Below are 26,724 nucleotides of genomic sequence, written 5' to 3'. Positions count from 1 at the left end.
TTTTCCTAAGTTTAACAAAGACATTTTTTGTTCTCTGAACCTAATCCAGTGTTTTTCTTTCCCTAAACCTAACCACACTTTGACTTTTCAAAACAAAACTGTGACCATTCATAATAGACTTTGCATTGACATTATTTTTTGCAATGTATTCTCATACAACGGTTGGTATAATATCCTATGAATTAGTGCCCTATGAATGGTGTTACATACTTAGCATAAAGTAACTGTGGTTAGGTTTAGGAAATGAAACATGGATGGGCGTCGTAGGTTTAGGCAGGTAAAGTTACTGTGGTTAAGGTTGGGGGAAAAATGGTAATAATGTACCTTTAAAAGACTCAAAGTTCACATTTTTCAGAACAACCGTCACCCAGGAAAAGTCCCTTTTTTTGTGACCTATCTATCAACCAAGCCTTTCTCTTTAAGGGACCGCTTCCTTCTTTATTCCTGTAAGTGCATTGGTCACATGATCACAGTCTTCAATACGCTGGCCATATCTGGCTCATCATTACATAGGATATGTATGAATTTTGCTGCATTACCATATTTAAAGGAAATGGGAAGAAGAAGACAAGATATCAAAGGGCACTGCTTACAATCATACAAATATATGTTATTTTATTGAATAATATTCCAGAATAAGACATCTCCTTTCAATTCATGTAGGAGTTATTGTAGAAATGTAGACAGGTCTGATGACAAACATGGAGAGAGGGTGATTAGAGGGCTTGTGTCTGTAGATACTGAGGGGGAGTCATCCCTAATGAGCCAAAGAACAGTTATGATGCATGCTTGGCAAAAAAATCCCACGTCAGTCTAGCAGTTATTATTGCAGACCACTGATCGCCTCTGTAGCCTGCAAATCCTGATTGTTGTTTGTTAGCCTGTTGAGTTTGTTTCCCTTCCTTGAGTGCAGGCTGGTAGTTCTCATTGCATATTGCTGGTCTTTGTTTCTGTTTGCTACTTCCTGAAGTGGTCAAAAAGCCAGTACGTTCCTGCCACTTGCTTTGGCTCTGATTGTAAGGAGTCCAACATGTGTCTAAATCCCTGGTAACACGTGGGAGGTGCCTGAGGATTCAGGCCTTCTCTCTGTGGCTAATCAGTGCCAAGGCCCATTTTTATGTATGGCTTTTTTTTGTTCTTTTTCATTTTTTTTATTGTCAGTTTTTTCGGAAGACAAGAAGATTGGAGTTAAACCAAGAGTCCATAAGAGTAGGAGAGAGAGGTTGTGGGAACTTCCTGGAAGACTTGCGTGACCGTAACTCTGAGACCCCCAAGGTCATTGTTGTGTATGACAGGACACATGTTGGCTTCAGGAGTTTTTATCCTGCTGTTTTCACTTGAATACATTGCCTCTTTCACAAACACACAACTCAGTCGCACAGTGGGATTCCGTTTGGGTGAAGTTCACTCAAGGGACACATCAGTGTGGATACAACACTGCCGAGCAAAGACAAAAACACACCAAATAGGGAAGAACATTTGGAGAGCAACAACAATTATTCCTCCTTCTGAGGAGTTTGCATTAGAAAGGAAACATGACAAGGTAGAACAACTGAAAGACAGTTGATAAAAAAAACCCATCAACACCAGTTATTTAAGTACATATCTGAAAAGAATAGACCTGACATAGTACATCAGATGTACACTAGTATTACTGACATAACATACATGTGAACTGGCATTCCATACATTTAGGCCATCTGGACAGGTTTTGTTGTGAAGAAGCATGCTGCCTTATTGTATAAAGATCAAGGGGAACATTTTACATCTTTAACATTTTTAGCATTCCTCAAAGAGGCCACTTACTTCAACAGGATGAATATGATGCTGCAGCAGCAAGAATGCTCGAAAAGTACAAAATAAATGGCTTCTAGGTTGTGCCCTTTGATACCAAAACTTATTTAATTCAAAATATTTAAACACAGTGTTGCAGCCAAGGCTTAACAGTATTAAAGTATCAGTATATGCTTTTAACATTTAATACTTAGGAACAATGAATATGGCACACCTCCATTTTGTATGGAGCTAAACAGTGATATTTTTTATCTTGTGGGAACAAGTTATTATCCAGTGGGAACAAGTAATTATCCCGTGTCCACAAATTAATTATCTTGTGGAAACAAGTTATCATCTTGTGTAAACAAGTAGCCTAATTATTTTGTGCCCACAAGATAATTAACTTGTGTGCACAAATACAGATATTACCTTTTGAGACTTTGGGGACTCCACAATTTTGTATAAATTCAAAACTGATGTATCTTTTATTTTTGATGGGGTTAGGATAATTGCCACTAACTGTTAAAAAAAATTGTTCTGTAATAAAACGATTTTTGCAAAAGAAAAACAAAAAACTCAACTGTAATTCATATAGCAGCGTTAAACAGGTTTACCTGTCAAATTTATTGTATGAAATACTGTTGTGTACTAACAGTATCTAGCTGTGAAATTTTAGTTGTTTTAAATAAAACGATTTAGTAGGAGAGCACCAATCCAATGTAAGGAGCTGTTGCAGTTTGGAAATGTTGCACATAAAGCATAACAAAGAAGCTAGTATGCGTGTGTTATCATCACATTACAGCATGATGTGAACAACTGAGCCTCATCATAAATTGTGGGGAATCAAACAGTAGAGCAGTACACTGTTAAATTCTGTGTGAAAATGTGAGCATTATATCTCATCACAATGAATCAGTTTTGAGTGTCATTAGATTGATGTTTGGAAATTACGCCTACAAACCATACAGTGTTTCTTTGTGTCCCTCATTAACACTGTTACCTTTTAGCAACCAACTGCTCCCATTAGAGGGAGCTAGTTATACACATTTTCCCTATTAAGTCACAAATTGCATGGTACACATTTCAGTATGCATGACTAGAACATGTTGGCAGCTGTATTTGGGACAATTTATCGTCACTGAACTGAAAAATAACTGCAAACACACAATTTGAGAATAAAACATTGGAATGAACTTTGATTTTGGACAGTGGTGAGCTTCTGGTTTGATCAAGGGTCTGCGTTTAAGTTGGATCATTCTGAGGATTTTTGGATAATTCTCAAAAGGACCAGAGCATGTTTTGCAATTTCTGCATTTTTGCTACTTCTGATAAAAAAAAAAAAAAAAAAAGACACAAATAAAATCCCACACACAGACTTTGTAAAATCTTTAAATCAAAAGATGCATAGCTCAGAGTGGTCTCATGTATGCTAGTTTAACATGGTATTGTTACACTGCATTCAGTGTGATTAAAACGCCTTGTTGGTTCTTTATAATACACTTCAAATCAAATAATACCAAGGGTTGTTCCATAAAGTTTCCCTGGATGTGCAGTGCAATAAAAGCTTTAAATCTCTACTGCACTAAACAAACATTGGTGATAACTTAGCTGCAGTTCATATTCATTATTGCCTGTTATTCCCACTAACTTTTATAAAGTCAGGGGACTCCCTGTTTGTTTGTTTGTTGGAATCTCTTAAGAACCTCTTAAGACAGCAAGTTCACTTTTAAATGCTTCCAGCAATGCCCAGTGCTCGTAAGGCGCTACGTTCCTCCAGTTCTCCAATGACCTTGTCTTTTAGTGGGCCAAGTTTAGGGACGGGGTTTATGTTATGCACCTGCAGTTATGTGTCTCAAATGATACTATGACTTCTGATACTCACACAAAACTGTTTGTCTGGCCCAGTGCAGAGGCCCTGAGGAAAACCCCCGTCTGTAGTTGTCCGACTGGGCTCTTTGTTGAGTTTACAGGTAGAAATCTAACAACAGCTCAGTTCATTATGAACTAATGGATTTTGCTGTCTCTGGCAGACCTTGGGGAAATAGTTTTTTGCACCCATCGCAGGGTGGCTGTTCTCTCGTTTGTGTTTTATTGAGTCTATCGATCACTGTTTCAGTCTCATGCCCTTTCTTTTTCTCCTTGCCTCTCTGTCTTGTCTTACCTTACTCTTAATCATAGATGCACACACACACACACACACACACACGGACTTCATAAACATATTGTAAGTATACACCTACACAGGCAACACAGTGTTGAAAAGAAAGTTAATGGGCTGTAGATCCTGTAGGCTGTGGTTAAAGAGAGGTGTGGGATTACAACTTTAAGTCTCTGATGCGTGGGCACACAAACTATAGCGGTATTTTTATTTTCCATGGTACCACCTCGCTGTTTGCTCGTCAAGATAAATTCACAGTGGAATAACACAACACTTTCTAAAGCCTTCAAACAACAATAACAAAAACAGTACCTCTTTTACTCTATGACTAACATATTCTATCAACGTCACATGGCCATTTTCTCCCATAACTTTTACATTCAAGAGCAGAACTACTTTCACTTAATAGCTGCATGACCAAAATCCTACTTTCTGTTGCCTTCATTGCACTTACTTGTCTCTGAACCTCGCAAGATCCTTTACTTCGCATTCATCGTAAAAAGCACTGCTCTCTTTGAGTCTTATATTCTACTTCGTCGTTCAAATTCGACATCAGACTACTTCACATTCTCTGTTCATGTCTGTCTACTTGCAGTATCACCATCGGACAACTTACTGTGGCATTCTTCAGTATTAAGGTAGTAAGGACTGGTTGCTTTTTTTGAAGGAAATCTATGAAGGATGTGCATCTCTTTGATGTTTAATATGATAAAGTTGTATCTTTGGACAAGAGGAACTTTATTGTGGTTCTAAGAACCTAGCTGTAAGAACATTGTAAAAACTAAGAACGATCAAAATACTTAGACACCGTTTTGAGGGATGTTAAGCTCCGATTTCAGAGTAGATACTCTACCAGCCCAAGAGGAACCAGTGATTGGTCCAGACATAAGTGTACTTCGTTTGGTCAAGCTCCGCCAATGCAGCACTGGCAAACGCTATGTATTTTTTTAATTAGCTGTTTAAACAACAAAAACACAAACAATAGCTAGTGAAGAATAAAATATAAGAAAAAACACAGACAAATGGACCGATAGTGAATTCCAGGCTTTACTGGGGATGTATGTGATATAGGAAATGTTTTCATTTTGATTCCTCCAAAGTGACAGTATTTGGCGTTGCATAGGCAAACAGAGAAAGGTATGTAGTTCTTGAGGAACCTGCCCAGTGGCCAGTTCCCCTTAGGGAGTCTCCAGAACGTTGTGGTGCGAAAAAACCTAATTAGTCAAAAAGTCAATAAATAGAAAAATAATTGGCAGCTATTTTGATAATTAATCATTTTTATTGATTTTCAAGCAAAAATGCCCTAAATTGCTGGTGCCAACTTCAGGAATGTCATAATTTGATACTTTTCTCTTTTGTATAATTGTAAACTGGTTTATCTATGGGATTTGGACTCTTAGGTGTCAAAAAATATATTTTAAGATGTCCTTCTATGATGTGGGACACTATAATAGACATTTGTCACAAATCAATAATCAAGAAAATTATTAGCAGATAATGAAGAATTGATCATTAAAGGAATTTTTAGTTGCAGCCATACTGTATAGACTAACAGAAAAAAATACATCAATCAATCATGTCTCATTTTGGCATGCAAGATTCCTTTGTTGTCACTCAGTCACTGCTTTGCACCTCCAAGTGCTTTCCTTTTATAGAACGGATTGAAATGTGAACTGGCATGAAGAAGCTTCCAGATGGAATACACAAATATTGAAAACAGTATGAGTCCATACAGCTAAAATAAGCCTATAGGACTGCATACTACCTGCTGTGCAAACACTTTGATATCATACAGTAGTTTGAAACTATTCAAGGCTGTACCAAAGTCACCAGGGAGATGGAGCACTGGCTCGTCAAAAATAGAAATTTGTAGGTCTGCAATGCAAAATACACTAACAAGGACAAAATATCCAAATTTGTACAGAATGATATTCCCCCTGGAAAAACCCAGAAAATTAAGACTTAATGAAGAAATGCAAAGCTCTCCAACTAATTTCCTTCATAGACCCCCCCGTCATAAATAGCATGCAGTGCCTTACATGCCTCTTTGTCTTACATTAATTATCATATCCACATGCCTCATAAAACCCTGCCAAGAATCTTGCTTACTTTGCTGCAGAATTTCCTTATCAACATTCCTCAAGAATACACCTGCTAATCCTTCACTCTTTCTAAATAACTGCCTCTATGCGCTGACCTCTTTACAATTCAGCACGCTATTTCAGACTTTTCAGACTCTCACCCTCAATGCAGCACATTCGTAAAGCCTCCGTTTCACATTCTGTAACCCCCTATCTTCACATTCGAACCTCCTAGAGATTATCTGCGATTGTTAGCGACCATATAGGCTAATGAGCATTTTTATAGTTTGCCTTCAACGTCTCCTGGTGTTGCTCTTCCTGACATAACAAGGGACTCACTGCTGTCTGTGTGTGTTGGTGGTATCCATGCAAATTCACTTTGACTGAACATTGTGGTGACATTTTTACCCCTCAGTGGGTTTCCAGAGCAGACAGCACCCAACAGCAGCCGGCGTTGACGTGACAACAACCAATACCCTGACAGTTCCTATTTAGAGGCCTCAACTTCTATCAGGTTATCACATATTTTTCTCAAATTCTATCTGATTGAGAGACACAGTGCACACCAAAATGTTATTTGATTGCACCTAATGAAATTATTAAATTAATGAATTTCTATGAATTTGGTTGCCATTAGGTTGCCCAAAGATCCTCAGTGATCACTGAAAATGCTATGCAAACGGATGTTCCCCTAAGTATCACCTATACACAGACACAGACGGATCAAAGACACAGTGTCATGCCCTGTCTGAAGGACATGGTGGAGGTTACCCACAGTATCTCTATCTATCCTCTGTACTGGCATTCAGTCACACACAGAATCTCCATACTGTAAAAGACGTCCACACACAGGGGTTAAAACACAATCACACCAAAACATTCGCTCAGACAACTCCATTTTTGAGGGCGATTTCTTCCAAGGTGATTTGATAAAGCTAGTGAGTGGATAAGCTGCCAGACATCCTCGGAATAACAAGTGCTCCAGCTCAGAGGCTCCTCTGGCTTTGATGTTGAGCTTCAAACCTGGCTTTTGCTGACAGCAGATGCTGAGTGAAGTACACACACTACAGCTCCTTTTTTCAGGTGACTGAGTTCAGATCCACCATGGATTTAAAACATGACCCAGTTGTTAATTTGTAGCCTTTGAGGAGCTAGTGCAATAAGAAGTGGTCACCTGGTTGAGAAGTGGGGGCTGGAAAGAGAGTTGTGCTCATGCTCTCACTCATTCACTCTTGTTTTTTCTTTTTCTTCACTGAGATTTATCTTGTGGCTTGTTGGTACAATATTGCTCAGGAGTTTAAGAGTCTGGAATAAAAACTATAGTAATGTATGCTCTGTTCTATGGCTCATCTTCCCTGGAAGAATAGTGGATTTATTTAATTTTTACATGACACTTCAAGCTGCTCCTTTCTTGTGAGCTTAATATATGTTTTGTCATACACATCTTCTGGAAATTCTGAAATCCTGAGCGTGCAACACGGTCTCACAGAAAAATGTGAAATTGACCAATTAACCTATTGACAATGTAGGTGGCACAAAATGTGTCAAAATTGTGTGTTGGCAACTCTAAAATGATGCCAATGTTAAGTGTATTATGAACACAGTTTCGTTGTGAAACATCATTTGCTAGGTGTAGGGAAAGAAGGACACCTGGTTAGATTTAGTGAGCACTGGTTAAGTTTGGGAAAAGATTGTGGTTTCAGTAAACTTACATGGGTATGTAAAGTACCTACATTAAGTACTTTGCATAGTTACATTAACACCGTAAAGTCATGGAACTACGAGGACTTTTTGTTTCACAAGTGACACTGACAGTGGTTTCCTAGATGAAAGTCCATGTTTGTTTGACCCATCCCCCATTCCTCCCACCCACCCTATGCTGATTTTTTTCGCTCTGTTTACTTAATTTGTGTGTCCACCACAACAAAAGATCCTTATTGATTGCAGCATGTGATGGCATGTACTTTACGCTCCCCACATAATGTGTTGATAAGACTTTGAGTCCATTTCACGTATTTCTATGAGACCGTGCTGGATCTTGTCATTATTATACTGCTTACCATTACTTTTAATATTGTCATCACTGCCTTGCTATTGTTTTACTCTGTTTTGAGCAACATTATCATCTGTGTCACCCGTGTCCATTTCATCTGAGCTGTATTCCATTTTTTATCACAAGATTGGTTGATATATTCAAACAAAAACAAAAAACGTAATAAGTGCCGTTAGTTTTAACGTGATAAACTCCTCTTAAAAAGTAGCTGTTTTTTTTTTTTTTGCCCACACACTTTCTCGTCCCCTCCTCTGCCTCAGCTGACCTGACCTGAACCAGGATCCCTGCAGATATCTTTCCTCTGTGAGCTGTTTCATCTCACTTTGAGCTTTTAGTTGACCTTGGTGATTAGCTTAGCTGGTCGGCAGATGGTGGGTGGAAAGCTGGCTGAGCCACACTGCCACCAACTTTAGGGCTCAAGAGGGGGCCCATGGGTGAAGATTATGATACAGAGTCAGCGCTGGAAAATGCATGAGTGGTGAATATACAGTACAATGGAGCAGACGGTTGGTAGGCATGTGAGAAAAGATGAAATTGTCAGTGGGACAAAGAAGCTTGAGCATGACAGAGAAATGAAGGAGACTGTGCATTAGGAAGTCACAGGGGTGCAGAGAAAGAGACAAACAGTGGGAGAAGGGAGGTGGGGTGGGGGGGTGGGAGTAGTTCTGGCTCAGGCCCTGGGCTTCTTTTCTGTGGTGACAGGTGAGGGGGGGGACTCCTCTCTCAGGCCTTCTTGGCTGCTGATGGACTGCTGACCCTTTATCCCTCAGCATCTTGCAGTGCACTTCTGGAATTTGGTGGCCAGTGAGGGGCCATTCCCTCAGCCACCCTCAGTGCATAATGGGCGGCTGTATTCCCAGTGTCACTGCTGCCCTTTGTCCCACCCTCTGTCTCCTGTGCTACGAGGCATCAGCCTTGGGAGCTTCTTTCCGTCCATTCTTTAGGGACGGCGAGTCTGACGTCTTCACTGTCTTCCGAGGAGGACTCACTGGTTCACTGGCGAGCTCGTGAAGCGATGGCTCCTTATACATCGCAACTGTGAGACAAAGATAGAAGCTGTTGGTTAATAATAAAGGATGTCATTAATAAATAAGAAACTGGTCTGAATTGTGCTAAAGTGACACAAAGGACACAAACCCTCTATAACTTTAGGCAGGAAGTGTGCAGCTCCTTTGGTCTTCTTTACTCGGTTGCCCTTCATGACCTGCCCATCACGGTTGATACCGATATACCAGGAGCGGCCAGACTGGGTCTGGCGATAGAGCATGGAGGAGTATGTGACGTAGTAGTTCTCAAACACACTCTCCTTGAACTTACACTCTGGAGTGAAGTGCTCCTGAAAAGAAATATGCAAAGGGGAAGAGGTACATTCACATTAGCACTCAAAAAAATGTGCAAGTGTAGCTCTACGCTAACTTTCTTCCAAGGAGTAGTTGTGCTCCAACATGAAAAACATTAGGAGAATAAAAAGGAATTTATGAGCATGGTGTGTGTGCTCCTTCTCCTGGTGTGCAATTATGATGATGAAACCAGTGGAGGACTATGAAAGTAACATGAGTGGTGGAAGAAGTATTCAGATCTCTTACTTAAGTAAATGTAAATAGTCTGTTATAAGTAAAATTCTTGCGTTCAAAATCTCACAGGAAAAGTACAAAAGTATTAGCGTCAAGTTAATGTTGCAGCTGTAAAAGTGGGGCTCATCTTAACTACTTAGTGTACTTTATTAGAGCTTGACAATAGAGTTTTGTCTTAATTTATAATGTTACATCATAATGTAGGCTATTTGTTCATTTTATTTTGCATAATTAGCTTGAATATGCAAAGTAACTAGTAACTAAATGTTAATGTTAGCCGCCTCAGTTAATGGGTAGTACGAAGCCTTGTGAACCGTGCAAATCCCCCTTACAGGATTCCTCCTCCTCCTCATCTCTGTTTTGCTCATAATAAAAATGAGTGGGCTTTATTTTTAGCGATGTCTGCGCATATGACACTAACTTATAGCCTATCATACCGCAACTTTTTTCAGCGTTGTTCACCTTTCTCTCGCTTGATTGCATCATCATAGAACAACTGGTGCATTGCAGCTTGTAGATTTGTGGGACTTGTAGTTTTTGAACGAATAACAGCAGAGGTAAAAAAAAAGGTTGTAATCTTTATTTGCAAACTGTATTTTTTTCAGTTTCCGCTTTTTTATTTTTAGGGGTGAGTGCGAGTGAAATACTGAAATGCCATGAGAAAACTGTAACCTTTTTATGAGCCTTTGAACATGAACTCCATTACATGTAAGCACACACACATGCACAAAAAAGACGAAGACAAAAACAACAACATGGAAACAAGAAGTGGAATACATTAATTAGGTGACTGTTTCCTGAGGGAAAGGATGGGTAGAATTTTATGTGAACTTGAGTTTCTTTGAAAGCATGAACATCCTGGTCCTTTGGGAACATCAAGACAAGGATGCATACTATATGTGGAGAAATAGCATTAACATCTCTGCTATACATAACTTTCCCAAAGGAAAAGAGCAGAGTAGATGAAAAGCACCGAAACACTGATACCTTCACCAATACAGTAACAAATTCAGTTACACACATTAAATACTGTACATTGACATGATTAATTCTGACATCAAACTGCAGTGACATCCTCAGAGGCATCCAAAGTTCAGAAAGCTTTTCTAGCCTGTTTTGCCTAATGAACAAGATCCTAATTAATGGGGTAGGTCTTTTATAGAAGTGCATTTTTCTATTTTTTGCCTTATTGAGCCTTTTTGGATCCCATAGACATCCATTTATTGAACTCACCATTCAACATAATTTAAACTTTAAACACAGCCATAGGAGGCATTAGCACAGTGGTTCCCAACATGGGAATAGGACAGAAGAATTTCTTTTTTTTTTTTTTTTTTTTTGGGGGGCTTTCCTTAAAACGTCGTGAAATATCTAATAGTTTTATATGTTTGAACCTGAAACAATTTTGCAAATGATACAAGTGAAGTTCAGAGGGTGACAGAAAAGAAGATGTTCTTTAAACTGGCCAACAGTGCAAAACCCAAGCATATTCAATTTACCGTTACAGAAGACTAAGATAACCAGCAAGTATTTTCATTCAAGAAGACAGAACCAGTGACTTTTAAGCATTTTCAACCTGGTCTCACTCTTAGTGTGTCAAACACTGATACAAGATCAGTGACGTTACGGGTCAGATACCGACACACTGAGGCATCCTTTTGCAGCCGTATGAGAAGCACTGGGGGGCATACTGTGACGCTCCAAGAAACTGCTGTAGTATAAAGAGCAATAAAGTCTGTATAGGGTGGACAGGAGGGGAGGTGGATGGGTCAAACAAACTCCAGACTTTCACCTTGGAGACCTGCTGTTTGTGTCCTGTATGAAACCAAAAGTCAGCGGAGTTGTTTTAATAATGATGATATAGTGTGCTAGTATACCTAGACGTATGTCACTTGGTAAATTATGTCATGTAGTGTAACATTATGTTAGTAACAAATGTACTTATTTTAAGCGAAATCTTATTGATTTTCTAAACCTAAACCCTGTACTTTTGTTGACTGAACCTAAGGAAGTAAACCTAAAAACTTTTTTTTTTACCTTTGTTCCAAGTTTTTAAAAAAACAAAAAAACAGATTGTATGCATTTAATACGAGTAAGCTGTACATGTTAAAACTGTGATAATCTTTTATATTATGAAAAGACACAATGCATGTAAGGAGCATAAATGGACATGCCGTCCCTGAGCGTCCAAAACTGATGCTGGAAGGGCATCTAGAGCTTCATAGTTTGACCTTTAGGACCACTGAACAAGCATATTTGACAAGTTGGGAGTGAGAATGTGTTGATTTGTGTTTCAAAGAATCATTTGCACGATTATTCAGTTATCAAAGCTGTTGCTGATTTAGTCAATCAGTAGTCAAACTGCTCGCAACCCCTTCATTTCCCCAAAAGAGCATTATCCCTGTAATGAAGGCTACTCTCATATAATGTCAGTTGCTAAATCTGAATAGACATTACAAAATCAAATTAGCGAAACTTGGATCAAATCCAATGATATAGCCAGTCGTAAATGATCATGTTCCAGCAGCACTCTTCCCACCCTCCTGTCCTCAACATAAGGACTACTGAACCCTGCATAATGTTGACTGGTGATATTAACCAATAGCGACAGATATACATCTCTCTTAGTCTCCATCAGGGTCTTGACAGGGTCCTCCCCTGTCAGAGTGCAAAGCCAATCTGCTAGATTGATTAAGTGAGAGCAGCAGGGCAGAAATGGCTGAGTGGAGAATTTCTCAGAGACTCAGGACGACAGAAGAGGGCCAAAGGATCACAACTTGGCATAGATGAGCTTTAATAAAGAGCCAAAAGTAGATTGAGAAGGTATAAGAGACCTCCAGTTTCACACTTATCACAGATCATCACCTTTCTCCTTCACAGGGAGGCATCATCCTTTAGCTGAGAAGGCAATTCAGGATTTTGTGCCCTTTCTCCAACCACTCCTGTCCTGCTGCTCCACTACAGTTTATACTCTTTTAAGTTCTGTTTTCTTACCCTAAAAAACAAACACCTACCCTTAACCCAACAAACTCTCTCACTACCGTCATCACCACATCGCAGAGCTATTTTAAGATCCTCTGACAGGTTTGATATCTTATGCTGTGCTAACACAAAGAGGATGGGATCGATAGATGATCTGCTTCATTCATTATTAATCAGGCCAGAGAGCAAGAGGGGTGGGAAGTGCGGGAGACAGAAGGGGAAAGGTAGGAGAGACAGGAAAGAGAGCAGAAGATCGGAGAGGACAGAGGGGTTGCTGGGTAATAGAGGAGATTAAGAAGAGAGAGACCTGCTTCTTTGCATCTCCCTCAGGACCAAAGCAGGAGCGCTGGGCTGACAAGGGCTTTAGTCGCCAGCACCCAATGATCTGACACTCACGTCCCTATGGAAAAGAACCCAATGATCCAACAAAATACCCTTCAGCTCAACCTCAGGAATGACACCAGTGATAACCCCTCTCTCAAGTCATACTATAATTACCTAAATTAAATTAACTTAAATTAGCCTAATGATAGAACCCACATTTTCTGTATTTCATTCAAGTAATCTCCAAAGGATTGGAGGAAAAAAAGTACACTGAGAGAGCAGACAACTGAACTGACAACTGAAAACTAGAATAGCCGCTTTGTGGTTGTATGCCTCCGCCAAGCAGTCAAGTTGTAGTTTACATCCATGTCTGTCCAGAGTCATGCGTACTCATGACAGTTGACAATGCTTCAAATATGGATGTTGTTGCTCAAGGTGACCAACCAAGATTAGTGTCACCAATTCAGTATCTGACCAAATGTCTCCCCTTCTGCTGAGTTTTGGTGTTGAGTTATAGCCAGAAAAGTGTTTTTGTAGAACATTATGATGCCACAGTGAAGCTGACCTTTGATCTTTTGGATATGAAATTTCATCTCTTTATTTTAACCTATAAGACATTTGTGTGAAATTTTGTCATGACTAGCACATGAATTCTTGAGTTGTGGCCGAAAACATGTTTGTTGAGATCACAGTGACCTTAGACTTTTGACCACCAAAATCTAATCGGTTCATCCTTGAGTCCGAGTGGAGGTAGGTGCCAAATTTAAAGAAATTCCCCCAGGGCATTCCTGAGATATCACGTTCATGAGAATATGATAGACTCATGGCCACAGTGACCTTTGACCACAGAAATTTAATCAGTTCATCCTTGAGTCTGAGTGGACGTTTGTGCCAAATTTAAAGAAATTCCCTCAAATTGTTTCTGAGATATCATGTTCATGAGAACGGGACAGACATGAAGTCACAGTGACCTTGACCTTTAGCCACTAAAATCTAAGTAGCTCATCCTTGAGTCGAAATGCAGGTTTGTGCCAAATTTGAGGAAATTCCCTCAAGATGTATTTGAGATATCACGTTTACAAGAATGGGATGGATGGATGGGCATCCCAGAAATATAATGCCTTGAGCCACAGCTGTCGCTAGCGTGAAGGCAAAAAAAAATCTGACAGGCCTGTTAGCTGGTTTTTCCATGATAACCTGCCACAAGAGCCAAGATGCCTGTCCCTAACTGATACAAATATGCTGCTGTAATTATCTCCATCTCTGAAACTCACCTTGAGGTAACCTCTACCAGAACTATAGAGACATCCGGGGTGTACTGACTGAAGATATCACTCAAACCACCAGATTTACCTGCTCAGATGAATAATTGTTAAAGATGTGTTGAGGACGGCACATTTTTAAGAGTGATGGGGGAGTATTTCCATCTAAATGGTGTGGTGCTCGGACTAGAAATTAAATAAAAACCTCTTTCTTCAACGGCGACTCATTTAGAGACTTGGGTAGCTTCTCTACCATGTGTCTCAAGCCAAAAATGAATTTAAATGAAAGCAGACGAGAAAGGTAATATGTTGCATCCGTGCTGAGAATCCCCAAGATGGGAAGAACCTTTTTATGATGCAGAGCAGCGTCCCTCCCCCCCAACCCTCCACCCACACACACACCACCTCCTTCCTCATCCCTCGTGTCTGATTACATCTATTCTACCTGCTTCAGGAAGCATAACTCTCCATGCCACCATACACTGGGATTGCACTCGCCACCAAATAAGGACAGTGAAGTACTAATAATACACAGTCAAAGGGCAGAGTTCCTTAAGTCAGACTAACCTCTTTCTCTGCTTTTAATTAGGATGTAGGAACAGCCATGAAAGTTATGACTATAAAGAATCCATGCATAATATTTAGTATCTTGTTTACTCTCATTTCATCGTGCATGCACAAGCGTGAAATAAGAACTAATGCCCCTGAAAATGTAGCTCTACTTCTGAAATTCAAAACACGTTTTAGCATTTCTGACGTGCAATTATTTGCAATCCCCTGTTTAGACAGCAGGGGTCACATGTCACACAGGCTTCCTGCATCTATTGACTGTCCCATCAGCTCCCAGGGTAATCTATGGGCAGCTGTGAAATCTGCCCAGCTGCAGTAATCCCACCGTACTGCATTACTCCTGCAGCACATATGACGTGAAATGTAAAGCTCATTCACAACAGTCCTCTGTTAGACACATGCATCATCCGTGCCAGTGTGTGCAATGCAGAATGCCACCGGCAGGGCATGTTGCTGATGTTGTTGTCACACCAGATGTAGATGCACTATGACACGCCACATTACATAAGTCATTAGGGCATAGACGTGCTTATTAAGTGGGGTTTACAGAGGATGAGACTGGCAGTTAATACTGTCTAGAAAAACACATGTATGGTCTGTGTGTAATGCTTTGTAATAGCTCATAGAGGCACAATTCTTGCATGGCAAGAGCAGAGTGGATAGTACTTTGCAGGGACTCGTGCCTCTGCATTGTTGACTGACAGCTGGAAGGCCCGTGTCAATATAATGTAGCTGAGAGACGAGTGGTGGGTGACCGTCCCTCTTCGACCCTCAGTGACAGAGGTGACCGCCTGCTGCCTTTATCACCTTGCTTTTAATTTTCATGGTAAGATGGGACCCAAAAAGTGTTGGTTGATTGTGTATCATTGTCATCATACCCTGGAAAATTGCAAGGACTCCGTTCTAATATATCCTCAAGAGAGTTTTGGAAGGAGAGCACCGGTACAAGGTATATCATGAGTCAATCAGAAAGAATAGGTTTTGCCTTCCCTAAGTGCTCTTAATTGGCCACCTGGCAAAATGTCTGTCCTTATCATTGCATTTCTGCATTTCATCTCACTACTCTTGCTCTGGCCAATTATCCTCTCAACTACTTTTTCTAATGTCCACAGTTTATCTTGTCCTGTGATAAGAGCGATGCTATCTCGCTGCTGGTGTTGTCCTGCATCTCAATGCAATCCTTCCATGAAAAGAATAGAAAGGACATAGGTCTCACTCTCATTCTCTTTCTTTATCCTTCTCCTGTCCTTTGTCTATCTGTCTTTCTCACTCTTGCTATCACACACTTGTATCACAAGGCTGAACAGGTCACAAACAATGGTGTTTATTGTGCTGTTGCTGTATTTCTGTTATATAAGGCCCATATGCTCTGTTATTGTTTGCTGTCCTAGGTGAAAGCTGACAACTGTGAGAACAATGTGGTGAAGTAATCGGTCAGTCCAAATTGGTGGTCCTAGTTTTCACTATAAGACGCGTTCACAGCGGTTGATTTAGAGTTTTAGTAACCAAAGTCTCTCACAATGTGACTGCTGCTGAAACTCATAAAAACCATCCAATCTGAATAGGGAATGCTGGTATTAGCACCAAAGCATGATTTTTGATTTGCTGTGTGAGGGCAAGATGGATGACACGAGTTATTATAGTGAAAAAGTAGCAGTGTTTGACAGCTCCAGATCTTGAACACTGTATCAGGTGCATGGTTGTGGCAAGGTTTAAAACTTACAGAACACTGGCACTCACAGATAACAGCATTATTTATAGTGGGCTAAAACGAATGCGTTTCAGCCATAGATTGTTTAAAGATAATGGACGTAGCCATCATGATGTTACTCACGCCAGAAATTGCCAAATTTGGATGACTGGGAAGAGCTGTGTAGGAGCAATGGGTAGACCTGACTCATAGTGGTAAAGGCAGACTAGCAGATGGCCTGTCACTCAAAGCGGCTTTGCCCTTAATTAAGCATAAACTTAATCCTTAATAATATTTAAACTGGTGAGTTATATAAAAAAATATTGTATGAGAAACCAACCCAGAAACAGTAATAGAGGAGGTGTGACTCAAAATGTAAATGGCCCAGTTGTTCAAAATTTAATTTGGATCAAAATTATCCAGATTTGGAAATCTCATGTTTTGCTATTTGCTATTATCCATCCTGTTTGACATTGCACATCCAAATATTCAGTCAAAGATTGGACTAGTCCATTGTTGATCTGACTCTCATGAGTCAGAGCATCAGGCCCTTTCTTGTGTTGTGTGTGGGTCTTTTTTGCAACCACTGACCCTCTTCCCAAAAACTGTGAATCAGAAGCAAGCTCAGCCTGACAGTTTTCCAACCTCTTACTAAAAACTGATGAACAAAGCAGTGAAAAGGTGACTTCTAAGAATGAAACTCCTCAGGCCCCTCTTTGTACACATTTTTACAAGATATGTAGATTTTCTAACTGCAGATTCAAACATGCTTGCAGCAAATGTGAAGACAGCCAACCAAGATCTACGTGTCTGTCCTGCTCTATGAAAAAGAAGTGGATAAACCATTTACACCTTTCAGCATCATAAAGCTTTCAAATTCAACAATCAAATTGTTGTTTTGTGAATTACTGGATTAATGGCTTGGTTAAAGGTTCTCTTGCTGGCTTAGATTTTCGTCCAAAAGTATCCCATGTCTGTAATAACCTCCAATCTGATTTTAAAGTACCAGAAACACTGAACAAGTTATTAGCTAAACAGGTCAAGGAGGGCTACACGATTGGGCCTTTTCCAAATTACACATAAATCCCATCGGCATGGCAATTCAAAAATATTCAGAGAAAAAGGAATGATAATGGACTTGTCTGCCCCCTCATACCTCTCACACCATTTTCTCTATTCTATTCAATTGTCCATATTGCAATCCATTTCATCAAGCAAGCCAGGACAGGTGCATGGTTAGAGAAGGCCAATATAGCATGCCTTCAGAGCCACTCCATCCAATGCAGTGGCACCTTTTTGGCATCAGATGACAAAATTAAGTATGTTTTTTGGTCAGATCAACCTTCGGCTGTCATAGCAGCCCCTGCATTTTCAAACCCCTGTCAGAAGCGCTTTGTGGCATACTGTTGAATAACTGCTATTTATCCCTCACCCATTAGATGATTTCCTAGTAGTGGATTCTCCTCAGTCCCCACTAGATCGATGCATTAGCGGGCTGAAAGAGGTTTTTAAGCAATTGGGTGCTCCTCTGTCTGCAGGGAAAACCCAAGGGCCACTGCAAGTCCTCATGTCAACAGCAACCTCATGCAAGCATCACTGCCTCTTGAAAAGTTATTTCTTAAAGTCATAAAAAGGCACTGGATTTGGCATCTAAACATGAATTGCTGTCTTTATTAGGCCACCTTAACTTCGCCATAAATATTATTCCCCAGGGCCGATTTTTCATATGTGATTTGTTGGACCTTTCAAAAGCAGTGGATAGACTACACAATCTTGTTGCTTTACATGGCGGATGTAGATGTAAAAGATTTTGGTCATTGCTGTATGAAAATTGGGACAGCCTATATTTTTGGTGCAATGATATTGCACAAACATCAGTCATCCTAAAATTATTTTTGCCATGCAGCTCTTTCTATTTGTTTTGGAGGATCTATAACAATCAATGGTTTGCTGACGTTTGGCATACAGAATTGCTTGCTCTTCCCACAGATTCACAGTCTACCACACCTTTAGAATTAAATACTACTGTTATTACATGCATTTTCTGGGGCAACCTATGGTCTAGAAAACAAATCGTAGTTTTCTGTGAGAACGAGAATAAAAGTACGCTCTTTCATTTCCTTTATTCACAGATTTGTCTGACGACTTATGTGGTCATATGTCACAGGCAATTTCACTCTCTGCACAGCACATCTACCCAGCCTGGATTATAAAATTGCTGACTCCTTGTCAAGATTTAAATTCCTAGGAATTTAAACTCTTTTGCCCCCATGCTGTGCCTCAAAGCCTGCATTGCCCAGTCTTCACCCAAACTGTCATGGACTAGAAGGTGCTCTTCAGTCCTACATGAACTGGCAGCATGGTCCTAGTTCCTGTCATTATGATTTGTGCTTTTATTTTCTACAGTTTCAAATCTTGAAAAATGTGTTGTTCCTCCATCAAAGCATTCTTAGCAGGTATTCTGTCTCATTATATGTGCAGTTCCTTCAGTATGTAGCCTGCTTGGGAACCCTTCCATTCACCTCCTCTTTAGTGGTCTAAAAAAAGAGCATCCAGGGGGCAATGATAAGCACCTCCCCTTCTCCTTACCTCTATACAAAAATGGTGTCTCACCTAAGGCAGCGCTGTTTTGGATCATATGCAGATTTTTTCTTCACTGCATTTTATGGGTTCCTCAGGTGTGGTGAACACACAACTACCTCAGACTCTTTCGATCCTTTGCAGGATCTTACCATTTTGGATGTCACTGTAGATCCGCACGTGTACTCCATCTATCTTAAACATTCTAAAACAGACAGGGACAGGGCCTGAATTTTAGTGCAGGATTGTGGGTATTGCACATAATTTCATTGAATCACACAAATATAGTACTTAAAATGCTGGAAATACTTGCAAACATTTACAGTGATATGATATAGGCTAATATTTAGCCAACATTTGCACTGGTGCTGAATGCGGCAGGACTGGGTGGAATGCCACATCAGATAGACCAACTTCTGCCCAGGTTTTAATGTTTTGAACTTGAAGGCATGCAAATAAAGACTGCAGGCTAAAACACATATCTACATCACCTGAAGTGGTCCCACCCAGGGAACCCGCTCAGAAAAATGCACCAGAACCCAAAAGCACTAGCACAAGGGGCAGTGCCAGTGATGTTACATTGAATACATTAATCTTCAAGATTCTCAGATGGGTAACGGTAATGTTATTAAAGTGAAGCAGCAGTCCAAAGACATGTTACAGGCTAACTGTGCTGCACAGGCAGACGGTGCTGCTACTCTTATCAGCTGATGTTACAAAAAGTCAACTTTAAGGCGCTATTCAGATGGCTTTTGTCTTACAGCAGGGAAAGGGAAGGAATGGAGCATGGAGGCAAGTAAGAAGGAGCCAACAAAAGAAAGTCTAACAATGCTGATGTAGCTCGAAGAGATGACCACTAGAGAGAAGGAGAAAGAGACAAGAAATTACAGCAATATCCACATTATTCCTAGCCCCCATGATACCTTGCATGAATTTTGTGTGCAACTTCTGACGTTGGACCGAAATCGGTGATTTCTAATGGTAACAGTTTGTTTACAGTACTCTATTCTTCTTTCCAAGAGCAATTGGGAAATAAAACATGGAACACACCACCTGTTACAGCTTACCCATTTTTTTACTTCTGATGTATTAAAAACTGTTTTTGAGCAAAACATGATGCTGAATTTAGCAACAGACTTCAGTAATAGAAATATATAGTAGTAAAAATAAGAAAAGAAGTAAGTAAGTAAAGTGTGAAGTCAAGAAATAACTTTCGGCATTCATTTTTTCTATGATATACAGAAAGTACGGTAAATCAGTAACGCATTCCCAGCCTTAATAACTAAATACATATTTCAAGGTATGTTGCTGAGTTTATTTTATAACGAGCAATATTCTAATGTAGGTTGAGAATTAAGTCAGACAGGGAAAGACAAGGATATCATGTACTGACATTGAGTGATGGACCTGTCAGTCTAGGTCTCATTCTCTTGTGCAAATTCTGATTTAATACTTTTTCGCTATGTCTCGTGAAACTCTTGTGGTTTTATTTCTCAAATCAATGGTACCTTTGGCAACAGGAACAATCCCTGTAAATTTTTTTGCACACAGTTGCTGAAGACAAACATTTAACTTAGCCTGGTTATAAGTCGTTAGAGACATGGACAGTGCAACAGGTACCAGAGCTGCACAAAGACATTTTAGAGGTTAATATTAGTTAAATATTTGTTAAAAAATAAATCAGTATTTGCCAAACTGAAGGCAAATTACCTCTTAAGAACCCGCATTGGCGGTTAGCCACCAAGACTAGCCACTGGGACAAAACGCAGGCAGTCTATCGGACAAACTAGCTTAGCTGCTACTTCCACTATCTCACTGGAAGTTGCGCACATAATCTTTTCTACTGTAGTGCCCTCAGGAATAAGGTGGATTCTTAGTAAATCCCAAGGAGAGCAACAAAATGCAGTCTGAGGTAAAATAGGAGTAGTGTAGTGAGTGTAGTTAAGCTCACAAAGTATATCCTTGGGATGTGTGCAGTTTGTTTACTAGTCAATTAAACGTTGCTGTCCTCGCGAGTCTGCACCAGAAATACTGGTTGGTTAAACTTATCATTAAGACACCCAGAGGACAATTGGAGAAGTTTGGAGAGCATGTGAGACTAACTAACATCTCTGATCTTAGTCCAATCAGATACTTATATGTAGAGTAAGTTGATTAAATGTGACTGAATTACTGAAGCCACAGCTGTAGCTTACTGAATCTGACACACCTTATTTTCAAGAGCTACCTGATCTATATACTGATGGTCCTGATTCAAAACCATTAAGCTTGTAAGTTTAAATTACTGATCTGACATACATGAAAGAGTAACTGGAGATTGCAACTCCTGAAATTGGGGTGACATGATAGTTTGGAGAGAAGACATGTCCATTTAGGTTTGTACTGTAACAGAATGGGGGATCTTCCCTCACACAATCCTGTGGCACAGTGATCAGGCACAGTGATTAGCTGCACAGAGTGGGTTTTAGTTTGGCCTGCCATCGAGTTACTCACACAATTAACTTAAGTTAGTGACAGATATGACCTGCTGCTGGGGATGTCTGTAATTTAAAACAGTGAAATTGACGGATAACAGTGGCTAAAAAAGAGAAGCTGCTACCTGAATGTTCAGTACACTGCTCTGTGCTAATGACAGAAAGAAGAGATAGAAGATTCTTTAGGGTCTGAGTTAAGTGAATCTTTGTATTTTTGTAACCTCTGTCTGAACTTAGAGTCATTCACCAGTGCGGACAGATAATTTTTCACATCACACACTATAATTTTCACGTGATATGAAGCTGAATGCTCACACTGTAGAGCTTTGGTAAGGGAGGACAGCACTGCAACACCAGCTGGCTGAGGTAAACAAAACACAATACAGTGCAGTAAAAAAGGATTGGAATTTGATCGGATTTATTTTGGCCTATACTGATCCTTTAAAATATGTCTGGATCAGGGATATCTCTAAATCTAGGCAGTCATCATCCAATCTGATGTGCCTCAAGATTGATATTGTACAGCCTGACATGGACTGCAACAAAGATTTTATAATGTACAGTACAGGCCAAAAGTTTGGACACACCTTCTCATTCAATGCGTTTTCTGTATTTTCATGACTATTTACATTGTAGATTCTCACTGAAGGCATCAAAACTATGAATGAACACATGTGGAGTTATGTACTTAACAAAAAAAGGTGAAATAACTGAAAACATGTTTTATATTCTAGTTTCTTCAAAATAGCCACCCTTTGCTCTGATTACTGCTTTGCACACTCTTGGCATTCTCTCCATCAGCTTCAAGAGGTAGTCACCTGAAATGGTTTCCACTTCACAGGTGTGCCTTATCAGGGTTAATTAGTGGAATTTCTTGCTTTATCAATGGGGTTGGGACCATCAGTTGTGTTGTGCAGAAGTCAGGTTAATACACAGCTGACAGCCCTATTGGACAACTGTTAAAATTCATATTATGGCAAGAACCAATCAGCTAACTAAAGAAAAACGAGTGGCCATCATTACTTTAAGAAATGAAGGTCAGTCAGTCCGGAAAATTGCAAAAACTTTAAATGTGTCCCCAAGTGGAGTCGCAAAAACCATCAAGCGCTACAACGAAACTGGCACACATGAGGACCGACCCAGGAAAGGAAGACCAAGAGTCACCTCTGCTTCTGAGGATAAGTTCATCCGAGTCACCAGCCTCAGAAATGGCAAGTTAACAGCAGCTCAGATCAGAGACCAGATGAATGCCACACAGAGTTCTAGCAGCAGACCCATCTCTAGAACAACTGTTAAGAGGAGACTGCGCGAATCAGGCCTTCATGGTCAAAATGCTGCTAGGAAACCACTGCTAAGGAGAGGCAACAAGCAGAAGAGATTTGTTTGGGCCAAGAAACACAAGGAATGGACATTAGACCAGTGGAAATCTGTGCTTTGGTCTGATGAGTCCAAATTTGAGATCTTTGGTTCCAACCGCCGTGTCTTTGTGAGACGCAGAAAAGGTGAACGGATGGATTCCACATGCCTGGTTCCCACTGTGAAGCATGGAGGAGGAGGTGTGATGGTGTGGGGGTGTTTTGCTGGTGACACTGTTGGGGATTTATTCAAAATTGAAGGCACACTGAACCAGCATGGCTACCACAGCATCCTGCAGCGACATGCCATCCCATCCGGTTTGCGTTTAGTTGGACGATCATTTATTTTTCAACAGGACAGTGACCCCAAACACACCTCCAGGCTGTGTAAGGGCTATTTGACCAAGAAGGAGAGTGATGGAGTGCTGCGGCAGATGACCTGGCCTCCACAGTCACCGGACCTGAACCCAATCGAGATGGTTTGGGGTGAGCTGGACCGCAGAGTGAAGGCAAAGGGGCCAACAAGTGCTAAACACCTCTGGGAACTCCTTCAAGACTGTTGGAAAACCATTTCAGGTGACTACCTCTTGAAGCTCATCGAGAGAATGCCAAGAGTGTGCAAAGCAGTAATCAGAGCAAAGGGTGGCTGTTTTGAAGAAACTAGAATATAAAACATGTTTTCAGTTATTTCACCTTTTTTTGTTAAGTACATAACTCCACATGTGTTCATTCATAGTTTTGATGCCTTCAGTGAGAATCTACAATGTAAATAGTCATGAAAATACAGAAAACGCATTGAATGAGAAGGTGTGTCCAAACTTTTGGCCTGTACTGTATATATTACATTTGTCAGGGATTATGTAAAAACAAAACAAAAACATTAATCACACACAAGGAGTGGATATGTTTTGTACCACATTTAGCATCTAGCTAATTTCCATTTGCAGTCCCTGGGGACTTTTTTTTTTTTTAAGATATTTTTTTGGGCATTTTTGCCTTTAATGGACAGGACAGGTAAGTGTGAAGGGGGGCAGAGAGAGTGTTTAAATCTTGATTGGCGCAAAAACTGTTTCTGTAAGACAGCCTCCCCTTTCTCCCTCTCTCTTTCTCTCTCTCTCTCTCTTTCTCTGTCTATGAGTTTTCCAGAGCACATAGATTATAAAATGGGGCATGTATGAGCCAAGATCTATTTTTGTATCAGGATCAGCCATTTCCTGTTGTCACCTACAGGTGGTGAGGCCCTGAGATTTATGTGTAAGTCAGGGCAGCAGTGGACTTTGTCTGCCCTACAATCTGACCACTATATGTGTTTGCACATGAGTGACACATTCAAAGGGAAAATGACGAGTTATTCACAGGAAAACAACATAATTACCACCATTAAGCAGCAGTATATGCCAGAGGATAAGGAAATAGCTGGAAGGAAGTGACTTGTCACTATGTCAGTCACCACGGCTCCTCTGAGAGTGACAGTGATGAACTTATTTATCGTAAATGAAAACATTCCTCGTCTGTGTCACGCACTCTCTGCACGCTTTTAAATGTAAAAGCAAGTATGAACATGCTGTCAGAGCACACAGATATGTATGAAGGGCCATATCATGCCACCTGCACTCTCTCCTACACCGGCAAATTAGCACATCAGATACACTATAGAGAACAATATGCGGTCATAAAATCAAGCATGTATGATATTACACAGGAGGACAGCTGTTCTGTTGTGAAGCACCTATGCAAACTCATTCATGTAAGCGTGTGTGTGTGTCTGTGTGTGTGCGTGTGTGTGTGTGTGTGCGTGTTGGAGAGGAAATTCTCTGAAAGAGGTCAGTGTGGGATGCAGTACAGCTATTGACTGCTGCTGAGGAAATCCCTTCTTCTCTCTGTTCACACAGGCAAGGCACCAAAGTCTAATAATGCATGTTAATCAGAGCTTAGTAAGAAGAACCAGCACACAGATGACCACTTAAGAGAAACAGCATATTTATAGAGTGGCACTGACATTTACATTTTACATTAGAGTCCAGCAAACTGTGCAGTAATAGCATTCTCTTATATTTTGATTTATTTATTTAAAGTATGTACACTCTAAAATATTCAACTGTACCTTTACAGTTAATTATTGTTCATTTTTACAGTAAATTGTTGTGAAATGATAGTTGTATACTGTGATCTCACTATATTTATGCCTGCATATTATTGTGCTTTAGCAGTATGCTCCTGTAAAATTACTACATTTAACTGTAACCTCACAATAAAAGGCCCATTACATTACTGTGATATAACAGTGTGTTCCTGTGAATTACTGAATTTAACTGTAATGTCACATTTTTGTATATTTGATTACTGTGATTTAGCAATATGCTCCTGTAGAATTACTGTATTTCACTGTAATCTCACAATTTAACTCATAAATTATTGTGATTTAGCAGAATGCCTTTGTAAAATAACCATATTTAACTGTAACCTCAAAATTAAAGCCCATTACATTACTGATAACAGTACATTCTTGTAAATGACTGAATTTAACTGTAACTTCACAGTTTATGAACATTTATCTCCATGATTTTCACAATTAAATTCTGAATTTGGTTAAATACCATAGTAAAAGCCTATGAGGTATATAGTATACTACATGTACTGGTTGTGTGTGTGTGTGAGGGGTCAAACGTATCAGCGAACACACACACACACTGCATTCACTGCGTACTTGATACGTGTAAATTGCGTGTGCAACCATCACAGTGTACTTGCTTCGTGTGCACTGCGCGTGTATTCACCGTGTACTTGTTACACATGCAATGCGCGTGCAATGCCTGCACACGCCTAGACGTGTGGTTATTAGACGTGTGTGCATAGACACGTCATGTAATCACAGGGGTCAGTAGTGTCAGCTGTTGAAGCAACAACCCGTCGTGTTACGGATGTGTGACACGTAGCATCGCTATGCTAACTAGCTTGCTATACTAATCAGACGTGCGTGCGTAGACACGTCATGTAATCAGGGGGGTCAAAAGTGTCAGCTGTTGAAGCAACAACCTGTCGTGTTACGGATGTGTGACACGTAGCATCGCTGTGCTAACTCTGCTAATCAGACGTGCATGCGTAGACACGTCATGTAATCAGGGGGGTCAAAAGTGTCAGCTGTTGAAGCAACAACGCGTCGTGTTACAGACGTGTGACACGTAGCATCGCTATGCTAACTAGCTTGCTGTGCTAATCAGACATGCGTGCGTAGACATGTCATGTAATCAGAGGGGTCAAAAGTGTCAGCTGTTGAAGCAACATCGTGTCGTGTTATGGACGTGTGACACGTAGCATCGCTATGCTAACTCTGCTTATCAGACGTGCCTATGTAGACACGTCATGTATCACAGGGGTCAAAAGTGTCAACTCTTGAAGCAACAACACGTCGTGTTACGGACGTGTGACACGTAGCATCGCTATGCTAACTCTGCTAATCAGACGTGCGTGCGTAGACACGTCATGTAATCAGAGGGGTCAAAAGTGTCAGCTGTTGAAGCAACATCGCGTCGTGTTACGGACGTGTGACACGTAGCATCGCTATGCTAACTCTACTAATCGAACGTGCGTGCGTAGACACGCAGGTGTAGTGTATGTGTAGCGTTTGTAACGTGCTGTGCACGCGTACTGATAAGACGTGTGAGCGCGTCGTGTGAGTGGAGCGCACAACGCCTGCGCGTCATGTAGCGGGCGGGTGTGTAACACTCGTGTCTCCATAGTAACCCTATGTAAAATGTAGGCGTGCGCTCACGCGGTTTGATTAGATCTGATGTGTCCTAAGTAGGCGCAAGTGACGCGTTGTAGTGTGGTTGGGTGAAATGTTT

The 26,724-nt window shown here is 40.4% G+C and overlaps 1 protein-coding gene across 1 annotated transcript in view; it reads right to left on the bottom strand.

Annotated features, from left to right (window-relative positions):
- Window positions 1-584: 584 nt before the first annotated feature.
- The window catches only part of fgf11b (fibroblast growth factor 11b), a 61,830-nt gene continuing 35,690 nt past the window's right edge, over window positions 585-26,724 (bottom strand). The window contains exons 4-5 of the mRNA XM_033650423.2: window positions 9,206-9,404; window positions 585-9,104 (exon numbers count right to left, since the gene is read on the bottom strand). Of these exons, the coding sequence (XP_033506314.1) occupies window positions 8,968-9,104; window positions 9,206-9,404 (336 nt within the window). The 3' untranslated portion in view covers window positions 585-8,967. The remainder of the gene's footprint in view (window positions 9,105-9,205; window positions 9,405-26,724) is intronic.

This window comes from Epinephelus lanceolatus, chromosome 11, assembly GCF_041903045.1.
Source record: "Epinephelus lanceolatus isolate andai-2023 chromosome 11, ASM4190304v1, whole genome shotgun sequence".
Classification (NCBI taxonomy): Eukaryota; Metazoa; Chordata; class Actinopteri; order Perciformes; family Serranidae; genus Epinephelus; species Epinephelus lanceolatus.
Note: the sequence above shows the minus strand (reverse complement) of the source record. Positions and strands in the feature narration are given on the sequence as shown.